The sequence below is a fragment of the Henckelia pumila genome, chromosome 1, assembly GCF_033568475.1.
Source record: "Henckelia pumila isolate YLH828 chromosome 1, ASM3356847v2, whole genome shotgun sequence".
NCBI classification, from domain to species: domain Eukaryota; kingdom Viridiplantae; phylum Streptophyta; class Magnoliopsida; order Lamiales; family Gesneriaceae; genus Henckelia; species Henckelia pumila.
Window position 1 is genome coordinate 63,201,500 of NC_133120.1, and position 11,048 is coordinate 63,212,547.

Here is an 11,048-nt window from a genome sequence, read left to right on the forward strand (position 1 = left end):
GTTGGGTTACCGTTATAAATATTTATTTTGTAAGTTTTAAGCACATTCTTCTTATAAATTTGTACATTTAATCTCTACTTATACATTTAGTACACGGATCCGCAAGGTTTTCTTTTGACTATATATGTTCAACAGAAATAACCCCATTTGAATGGTATTATGTATTCGACGAATATTGTTGCGTATTTTTTTGATCGCAAGTGCACGGTGTTAAGTTTTAATATAAAGTGAGTAGAGTATTGTTCCCACGAGAAGTATGTGTTGAAAATTATATTAATGCTCGTAATTAAAATAGGCTAGACTTTATTTAGAAAATTTAAGAAGAGATTTTTTCACAAATAAATAAATTAACCAGAGAATTAATAAGAAAATAACACAATTGAGAGAATATCAATGAGAGAAAATATCTAGGGGATTGATTTCACTAAGTTTCGATAACAGCTATTTCTAATTAATTTATGCTCATGGATTCCACTTGTTTAATAGCCAAAAACACTTTTGTATTTCTATTTCCCTTTTCCAAGTAATAAATAGAATGTATCTATTAAGTTTTGATTCCAATATCCCTATTAAAAATCTAGACTTAATGATATGTGAAAACAATGTTCTTATTCAAGCTTTGCTAACGTTATACGCCTCCCGAACTATATAAACAGTCAACGATGTATTTTTCAATAATCCTATTCAAAATCTCCTTTTTCGAGTGCCAGATTTCAAATAAATTTAACAATTCAACTAGTGATCAAGTAATTGAACGCAATCAAATCCAGAAAACACAATCAAACTTGAGGAATTCAATCAAATAAATCAAAAAGTTGTAGAAGAATTGTCTTAACTAAGCTACATCATCCTTTTAGAATTAAAAACTTAGTTCATGATGCAAACAAAACAAAAACTAGACATGTTTATGAGTTTAAACATCAACTTTCAGAATTTAATAAGAAAATATTAAGAAGAACGAATCCAAAGTAGCGTCTTTGTCTTCCTCTTTGATCCTTGCTCGAATTATTCTCCTTGTGCGTATCTTTCTCTATCGTTCTCTCTTGTTGTATGTGTGTATTCTGCTGTGTGCATGCATGCGTGTGTTCTCTCCCCTATTCTAGGTCCGATTAATCCTGCGGAATAAAGCCCGAAAAATCGAGTAGTCTTTAAAATTTTCGAAACCCTTTTTCTTATTTTTCCGCACAGGCGCTGTCTATTTTCCCCAGGGCGAAGCTGCACTCTCACGCAGCACCGGGGCACTGCACAATTTTTTTCAACAGCGCAGGGCGCTAAGGAAATGGCGCAGCTGCACTGTTGCTTCTTATTTTAGGTGCTGAACAGTGCGGGGGACGCTATATTATGGCGCGGGTGCACTGTCAAAGCTGCTTGATAAGTGCATTTTATGTGCATTATTTTGTGTTATTTTTATATTTATTTTGCATGCATTCATATTGTTTATAAGTTGTATTCATGATTTATTGCATGTGTGTGCATTTCACTCTCCGGGTTGATTTTTGTAGAAATATTGAAGAAATCATGATTTTTGGAGCAAGAGAAGAGCCACAAGCATGAATTACAGAGCAGCTATGGTCAAAAATTCATTTTTAATGATAGAGATGCCTAAATCCTATCTCCACCATTCAAAATCAAGTTAAGATGTTTTAAAGTTGCTGTCCAAATTTCGACTCGATCCAACGGCTAGAACTCAAGATATGATTTTTTCAAAAAAACTGCGCGCTGGTACATATGTATGCACGGACCCATGCACGGAGGTGGCACGGGGTCCGGACATGTCGCGAGAAAAAAAAAATAATTTGAGGCAGAGGGCACCCGGAGGTGGGCACGGACCCTTATCCAGTGTCCGTGCATGTCGCAGAATCAGAAAAATAAAATTTTGGAAATTAAAATTCTTAACTTTTCGGGCTTTATTTTATGGGCTTTCAAAGAAATATAAATAAGAGATAAAATATCAGATGATGGGAGTTGGAATAGCATAAGAGAAACGACGGCTAGGAGGCTTGGAGATTGAAGAACGCTCCATTCGAGTTTTTTTTTCCTTGTTCTTTTGATTATTAAACTTTTGTTTGAACTATATTTTCGTTTATTGATTAGGTTTTCTTCAACCAAGACGGCGAGATTGGGCCGAAAAATTTTATGTTGAATATGTGGATTTTGATTTGAGATTTTTAGAACTTTCTTCAAATTATTGATTATTGGATTTAAATTCTGTCTTGTGAATAACCTGATCAATTATTTACTTGCTTGTTAATTAATTCCGAGTCGAAAGGTTAGGAATTGATTTTGATCATTCTAATAATTGACATATGGTTAAACCGACTAGAAATAGTATTCGGTTTCAGTATGCGATTTTAGATGAAAACTGAATTATCACAAATATTGAATGCATTCATGTTTGATTAGAATTATGAAAATTAATTTGTCATAACTTGAATAAGTTTAACATGTTCTAGAAATAAACTGTTAAACAAGATAGGATAATTCGCCGTGATTTAAGATTAAATCTGGATCTTAGATTTGCCACTTGTTAGCTTAATTTTTCGGTACCTACGTGTGTCTTGGTTGTCTCGCTTTAATTAAATTTTCTTTTCAGATATTTTAATTCTTATTTCTTAAGAAGTTTTTATTATAAATTATTATTTTATTTAAATCAAATTGCTTTTTATGATTTTGTCTAGATTAAGCTAAATAATTAATTCTTGAGAATTGACTACAGTCCCTGTGAGATCGATACTTGGATTCTCTATCCACTTTACTATTACTTGACCTGGTACGCTTGCCAATATATTTATATCACACCGATTTAGCCCGTCACTGCTCCAACTTCTTAGATTTCCTTTCTTCTTCTATTATTTCTTTCCACCACCTTGGTATGTTCTTTTACACTCCATCCGCAACATAAAACCTCATACTTGCTTCGTCTCTTACGAATGACAAAAACACAACAAAATTCACATAATATCACTCGATACATCACAAGACAAGTCAAATCTTATGCAAATTAAGATAACTTTGTCCAAAAAGATTAAGGTGGTCAAGAGACCACCCCCACCTCACCAAGCTTGTCGTGCACTTGTGTTTATTTCATCAATTAGTATCTTGTTCCAGCTTCTAGAAACTTTCGGTGTCCTAAGTACCCAATTCCATAATCCAATCTTAGAGTAGTTAAGGAAGAGATAACTTTCAAAGGATTCCAATGTGAGACAACTTCAATCCTGCTTTTCATTCAATTTTTCCAACACTAATAATGTAATCAGCGAGAATTATACAGTTATACACGTTTGACTCATATGAGTTGCAACTTGGCATAATTATTGGATAAAGAGAATTTTATGAATATCTATTGGACGAGAAAGTACGCTAAATTTTCGAAGTTGAGATTATATATATATATATATATATATATATATATATATATATATATATATATATATATATTTAAAATAACATTATATGATTTTTTGTTTTCCATTTATTTTTATCATGTGTCAACCGTGAGTAGAAATCTTATGTAACATTTCGAGTAACAATGTGTATCATCAACAAAAAATTGTCTTATGAATTGATTAATTATGAGAATTTAAAAGAAGCTGCTATTCACTAAATTTTATATCACCTTTTTTTTTGACTTTTTATATTACCTTTATATAATTATGAATGTTACATGCATGGAATGATACGATAAATATTGCAAAAGATTTGGACTTGTCAGCCTCTTGTGCCAGAATAAGTGAGAAGAGCTTATAACTTATATTGATATAGTTAGGTTGTATTTTAATTGATGGATTTCAAATACATAAAATTTTATGTATTAAAAAGTATTTTTGTTCTTTAGATAAGTAAGACCATAAATTCAAATCCACCTCATATATATCTATACATTATTTCATGTCAGTTACGATAGATTTCAAATCTACTCAATAATGGTGTCATTTGAAATATGAATGTCAATTTGAGTAGGTTCGAGTCGTGACTCGCAAGTATGTTTCTTGTAAGACGGTCTCACGGATCTTTATCCGTAAGACGGGTCTACCATACTCATATTTATAATAAAAAATAATACTTTTAGCATAAAAAGTAGTACTTTTCATGGATGACCTAATTAAGAGACATGTATCACGAAATTGACCCGTGAGACCGTCTCACAAGAGTTTTTGTGTCGGGTCGGCTTGACACAATATATCATTTTAAAAAAATTTCATCGCGACCCAAACCCAAGCCCGAACCTAAACCCAGCTAAACCATTCAATCCAAACCAATCAGATTTTATTTTCAATTTTTTAACAAAATAATTAAATAAAATTTCAAAAAATAATAATCATAATATTTTAATTTAAAAGAATAATAACAAAATATCACTTATATATAATTTAAATTTGGAAGTCTAATTATAAGAAATTTAAAGTATACTTATCGCAAAAAATAAAAAATTATTTTAAAAAAAATCAAAGTTTTATCAAATAAATATTAAATAATGAAAATCTATTATATCAATATAAAATAATTTTTCCAAACATATAACATATAAAAATATAACAAATTTTTATTGATTCTATATAAATAATAATAATAATAATAATAATAATAATAATAATAATAATAATAATAATAATAATAATAATAATAATAATAATAATAATAATAATAGATTTCGTGTCATATAAGGTCAACCAACATGACCCGAACCCAACTCAAACCCGAATAATTTTTTGTTCAGCTTTTTGGTCCAATCTGATGTCATCCGAACACGAAAACTCTTAACTCGAACCTAATATTTTTCTGATCGACTCGTGTCGGGTTGGTGAGTTGGATTCATTTTTGGCACCTTTAAATTTTGAAATTCATTCTACTTTGTATTACGTACTAATATATAAATATGTAAGATAAAATTTAAAATTTGATCTATTATTTTATTATAATTAATCAAACTATAATCGAAATCCATGGATTTCAAATGTATATATCACAGTACACCCTTAGATCATTTGGTCAAACACAGAGTAAGTAGAAACTAATTTAGTTTTAATTTTGGACATTTGAGAATCAGTTAACTTTTCCATATCGTAGAAAAGTAATTGAATTATTAAAATAATACATAAGTTTATAATTAATAATTTGCTTTTATCTCATATTAATTTTTTTTAAAGGTAAAAAACTTCCATTACCTCGTATCAAATTATAGTTCCAAGTTGAATCGATTTTCCCAATTAACACACATACACATACACATAATTATAATAAAAAAATAATTTATTTAAAAAAAATTAGATCTCGAGTTTTCCAAATAGAGTCCACTTGATTTTTCTGAAGGAGCGATAAGCAATACCATATATTTTCTTTCGATAAAATACTATTTTTTCGTTTTCTTTCCAATAAATTTTTTCGATAAAGTACTATTTATTGTTTTCATTTTGGAAATAAACACAACATCCATTAGCTCAACATGTCATAAAATACTAAATTTTAATGTAGCTTATCCAAAGGTATTTTTATATAGTAAACCAATTGAATAATTTAAGATAAGCTTTGTATACAAGGAGGGACATATCTCTTGTAAAAAAAAATAAAAATAAAAAGGAGAGGAGAGGAGGGACAGAACTTGCCAGTCTGTCGGGAGTTGGTAGATTACTTCCTTTGTTTTTTATATTAGAATATCTTTTATGTCACTTTCCCAATTTGAAACCAAAAACAAAATTCAATGAGGTCCCAACTTTTAATTATATATAGATAGAATCAAATTTATCTATATGTTTTAACTTTTCAATTTTATGCATGCCATGTAATTTGATATTCGCTTAAATTTCATCTCCCCCATTACGAAATACCACATAATGCATGGTTATATAGCTCAAACATGGTGTTTTGAAACGATATTAAGGTAGTGTTTGTGAGATTTTTTAGAAAGCATTTTTCAGTTTTTTTTTAACAAAATAAAAGTCAAACACAGATAAAATCATATAAATTCCATCAAAAGCAGAAGAAAACGATAATTAATCCATGGTTGATCATATTGATTATATATAATTGGTATTCAATCAAAATCTCACATTAAAAAATCAAGGAAAAGATCATGAGTTAATATATAAAATGATATCTACATTAGTATGAAGTCTTTTGGGTGAAGTTCAAAAACAAAATCATGAGACTTTATACTCAAAGTGGACATTATCATATCATTGTGGAGATATCTCTTGCATAACATAATTAATGCAAGCATCTACTTACTCATGTATTGTCAAATTATTTTGAAAACAACCGAGTATCAAATGTAATCATTATTTTAAAAATCGAAATTGAAAGGAATTTATTATTTGAATCTATTCCTGATTTAAAGCTATTTACATTCACAAGACTATTCAACGATAACGATATTACCTAACTAGCTTACCACCAAATTCAGCCGTTGGATTTTTTCAAACCACCTAAACAAATTTGACCTCTTCCCAAGTAACTTTCCTAAACCAATATTTCTGCGGGGACAAAAATTAAAGATAATATTTCTCCCAAAAAACATTTAATAAAAAATTGATTAGATGAACTCCAATAATCTATAGTATTTTTACTATGTTTGAGGCTTTCGAAAATTTTGCAAAATTTGTAATTAAATTATCATTATGAAAAATACAAAATCATTCAATTAAATTATTTTTGAAAAAAGAAAAACTTGTTTTAAAATATATTTACTCTAGGTAAGTATCTATTATAATAATAATAAAAATAATAATAATAATAATATATATATATAATAAAACTACAAAACATGGAGGTAATTTCTTTTTAATATTTGGGATAATTTTTCTAGATAAAAATGTCAAATAAATAAATGCCTTCACCAGTTGAACATTTCAATTTCAGGGTTTTCCATCTTTTTCCACCACTTTTTCCAAATCTCTGCCTTTACTACCAAATTTTGCGATTGAAGCGATCTGTAATCCATTTCATTTCTAAGGAAAAAGCCCATAATTTCTTTTTTACTTTTTTTTAGGTTCTGTTTAATTTTTGTTGTTTTAGAATTATTACGATTTCAGGGCCTCCGCTCGTTGTTTTTATCAATCTTGTTCATGTGTTGGATTCGTCCAGATATTCAGGAATTTGGAAACTTTTGATGCTCAATTGGATTCAATTGATTATTGATTGGTGCCCAAGTCAAACCATGCGTGGACTTTTACTGGTTTGTGGGAACACCCGCGAAATCCTCGCGGAAAGATGAGATCTTTCGTTGTTTGGGATGCTGTATGATTGATTTTGAGAATTGGGTTTTGTGAGCATGATATGTTTATGCTTTAGAAATGCTTAGAATTTTGATTGTGTAGTGTTTTTTTACAAAATTTTTTGATGGATACGAAAATCAAAGGCGTGAATAGTGATGAAAATGAGAAGATTTTCAATAGTTTGGGATCTGATAATGTAATTTTGAATGGGGAGTGTGATGTTGATGATGATTCACAGTCACTGTTGCCATCCAAGAAAGGTGGGCTGTTGAAAAAATCCGGGAAGCCTAAGAGGAAAGTCCAGTGGTTAGATAGGGATGGATCGAAGCTAGCTGAAATCTTGGAATTTCAGCCGAGGTATCATATCTTTTTTCGCAGTTTATAGAGTTGCAGTTGCGTATATTGTGAAATCCGATTCTCGGAATTGTGTTTGTGACTGAAAATGAGTACAGTTATTTTTTACCGTTTAGTTGTTGTGTGGAATGGATTATGTTACATGTTGGATAGAAGGAAAAACATGGATATTTTAGTAAAATGGTGATCTGTTATTGATAATTTGTTCTGTTGAAAATTGAAATATAATCTGATCGTGGGGATGTTTTACTGAGATTTGATTTTTATGAGTTATGATTTAGTTAGTGGATTCATTGTGTGGAACAAGGTGACTTGAGTGAAGGGCAGGTTGAGGGCAATTAACCTTCCCTAAAGTCGAGGTAACAACATTTTATATGTTCATTTCGAAATGTAGCACCATGGTTTAATACAAAATAACATTGTTTGAGCATCGAACTGTCTAGGTTAATTTGTGAAACCTAAGCATTCTAGAGGTAACATACACCTTGTGTACGAGTCAACGGAGTTAAATGTGGTGTTTCCCTTCACTGGAATGACATTGGTGGTAGAAATTGCCAAATGATTTTTCATTATAGAGTATGAGTGTTTTGACCTTCAAAATGATGATGTCGTGTAGCATAATGGAAAAAATAGAAGAGGCATAATAGCGATATGCTTAACTTTTACATCCCACGAACCAGTGTACACTGATTAAAACTGTTGCATGCTCATTTTGGCATTTTCTTGAAATCATAGTTTTACATGCCAACCGAACAAATCATTGTGATTTTCGCCACAGTTTGATAAATGAAGCTTATGCTTTCTACTGAACAGTTATATATGATTAGAATACATTTTATCTTGTTCCCTCAAACTCTGATCCAATCCATCGATTGAATTCTTGCTGGTACAACTCCATCTCAGATCCTGTACAAATAGGAATAAGAAATATTTTTCTATCGCATCAAAAAGTTGCGTTTGATTTGCTAGAGTTGACAAAATAGATGTTAAATATGTTGTTTTTCTTCTCATATTTAGCTCAATCTATTTTCTTGTAGTGATGTGAGTGACTCCGATGAAGAAGATTCAGATTCTTGTCTGTGCAGAATAATGTAAGCCTTGTTCACTCGTATCGATTCTCAGCCAGTCCATGTTGGAGCAGCACGTATTACAATTGCTAAGAAAGGGCTGATAATTTCCAAGATTCGCTGTTTCTTGAAACCACTTCTTTCAATAGAACAACATTGATTCATCATCAGTGACCAACTTGGGTGTGAGAAGTCCTCCGGTTGTAGATAATTTTTGTGCACTGTCATCCACATCAAGAAATCGAGCAGCTACTCGAGGATATCGGCCAAGAATGCAAGCTGACGATAACAGGGACTCGACCTGCTGATAGCTATCGTAATCGTAACAAATGATAAAATTTTTATTTTTATTTTTTTCTATTTGTGGTGTAGCGTAGTTACTGTTGGTGATGATATGCATCGAAGCTTGTTGGATTGTGACGAAAGTATGACATAAGTTTATATTTCACAGTAATCTGTGCATAAATTATTTAATATACTCGGTGGTTTGCCCAGATAAATTCCATGTTGGATCGAGATTTTTACGTGGGTTGTTTGAAATGTTCTTAATTTCACCAGTGCATCGAGATTATTACGTACTATGTATTTGGTGATACATTAACAAAAGATAAAAGAAACTATTTTCTAACACAGTTCATTAACATATTACATGAGAACACTAAACGTACGCTTAAATCCAAATGAACAAATTAAAGAACTTTTGATCCAGTTTATTCAAGAACTCGTTTTCCAACCCCAAAGATCATCATCATCAAAATGCCAAAAATCTCCCACAATCTCTTCTTCCTCCGCTTGTGCATCGTTTTCCACATGATATGTCTTCTGCAAATTCATCACAGCAGAAGTGTCAAATAATTAAAAAAAAAAAAAAAAGAAAACAAAAACCCATTAAAGTAATGAACTTCAAGAATCAATAATTACCATGAAATAATCGAGAAAAGCATCAAGATGAAGCCCCATATTCTGAGATGGAAACCCGACAGAGTCCGAATCGGAAGCCAAGTACTGTTTCTCCGATTCTGTGGCCACCTCCATCTCTCTCACTTTCACCCTCTCCCGTAGCTTTTCCAATTCTTCCACGTATTCCTCCAATTCATACAGTTCCATTCCCTCGATCTCTTCATCCCACCAGAACTTTCCATCGCCTTTCGCCGCCGTTTCGATTCTTTTTTGCTCTTCCAATCTCGCCATTGCCACTAAATAGCCATTCTTCACGTCTGTGATATTGAATCCCTCAAAGGGACTACTGTAGGAACAATAAGTTCCCTCGCTTTCGTAATTGTGGATGACAGATTCAACAGAAGGATACCCGAATGCGGAAATCTTGTCGCCCGGAGATTGCACGAGGATGGCGATCCCAGAGCCGCAGAGAGAGGCCAGTTCGCCGGCTTTCGCGAACAGACCCTTCCGGCGCTTCGTGAAAGTGACCTGTAAGTTCTTTTTGCTCTCTATTTTCTTCATCTCGATCTTGCGACGCCCCCGAGTCTTCTTCATCGTCGAGTTAGTACTCTCCATCGACGCACAGAAACTAATTAAATTAAAGCAGCACTCAAGAATCGAGACGTCGATGCTTGGAGTTGAGAATTGATCGAAACGTTAATATTAAAGGAGTCTTTTGTTTCAAGAATTGACGGGGAAAAAATGCGATGACTATATTTCTCTGCACGAATGCTTTTGTTGCAAGAATAGCAATGCGGGGGATTGTTTTTGTGAGATTTGTTTTTGTGAGATTTTCCGACGCGCAGAAAATATTACCGTTGCGCGCCATTCACGTGGGTTGGACCGATAATGGGCCGAGCCCCTTGCCTAATTTCAACTGGGCCGAGCCCCTTAGCCCATTTATAAGAAAAATTATATATATTGTCAGTCGTCCTGCTCATGCATTGTCTGTGCGTGATTAAAATACTAGCGACAACATCCAAACATTGCATATATAACGAATGATACAAATATCATGTGTTGCGTGTAATTTGATAGTTTTGGATATTTTTTGTTATTTACTATTTATTTCATATTTTAAAAATGTTTGATTTTAATATGATAAGTTTGTGTTTTATAATTTGATATTTTTGTAAGTTTATTTTGTAATTTATGATTGGGCATGTCAAGAGATCATACACTTTCTGTATGTCTCTATTACAAGAGAGAGACATGACGTAGTTTGCAGGCTATTGCGTTAGTCCGGAGGTTTATCCAGAGCGCACCGAAAGGTAGCGGCTGCGTGTTCCTACGTCACCAAAAAAAAAACAAAACAAAACAAAACCTAAAAAAATTCTTGCAAAAAAGATAATCACAATAACTCTTATGAGGTGGTCTCACGGGTCAATTTTGTGATATTAATTTCCAATTGATCCGACCCATAAAATATACTATCTTTTATGCTAAAATTATTATATTTGACTATAAATATGAATCG

General features: G+C 31.9%; 2 protein-coding genes across 2 annotated transcripts; one reads left to right on the plus strand and one right to left on the minus strand.

The window, feature by feature from the left end:
• Positions 1–6,850: 6,850 nt before the first annotated feature.
• On the plus strand, positions 6,851–9,046 carry LOC140875337 (uncharacterized). Its single transcript, XM_073278998.1, has 2 exons — positions 6,851–7,568; positions 8,603–9,046. Exons 1-2 carry the CDS (start codon positions 7,336–7,338, stop codon positions 8,658–8,660), a joined length of 291 nt encoding a protein of 96 aa, XP_073135099.1. The 5' UTR covers positions 6,851–7,335; the 3' UTR covers positions 8,661–9,046.
• A 300-nt stretch (positions 9,047–9,346) lies between these two features.
• LOC140863596 (agamous-like MADS-box protein AGL62) lies at positions 9,347–10,147 on the minus strand. The gene is made up of 2 exons (XM_073267134.1): positions 9,554–10,147; positions 9,347–9,454 (listed from the first exon to the last, which is right to left on the minus strand). Exons 1-2 carry the CDS (start codon positions 10,145–10,147, stop codon positions 9,347–9,349), a joined length of 702 nt encoding a protein of 233 aa, XP_073123235.1.
• Between the last annotated feature and the right edge of the window lie 901 nt (positions 10,148–11,048).

Bases quoted from the DNA above. Each gene is read 5' to 3' on its own strand.
- LOC140875337 (XM_073278998.1), top strand. From the start codon at position 7,336: ATGGATACGAAAATCAAAGGCGTGAATAGTGATGAAAATGAGAAGATT. The intron at 7,569-8,602 runs GTATCATATCTT...ATTTTCTTGTAG, and splicing joins ATCTTGGAATTTCAGCCGAG to TGATGTGAGTGACTCCGATG.
- LOC140863596 (XM_073267134.1), bottom strand. From the start codon at position 10,147: ATGGAGAGTACTAACTCGACGATGAAGAAGACTCGGGGGCGTCGCAAG. The intron at 9,455-9,553 runs GTAATTATTGAT...ATGAATTTGCAG, and splicing joins CTTTTCTCGATTATTTCATG to AAGACATATCATGTGGAAAA.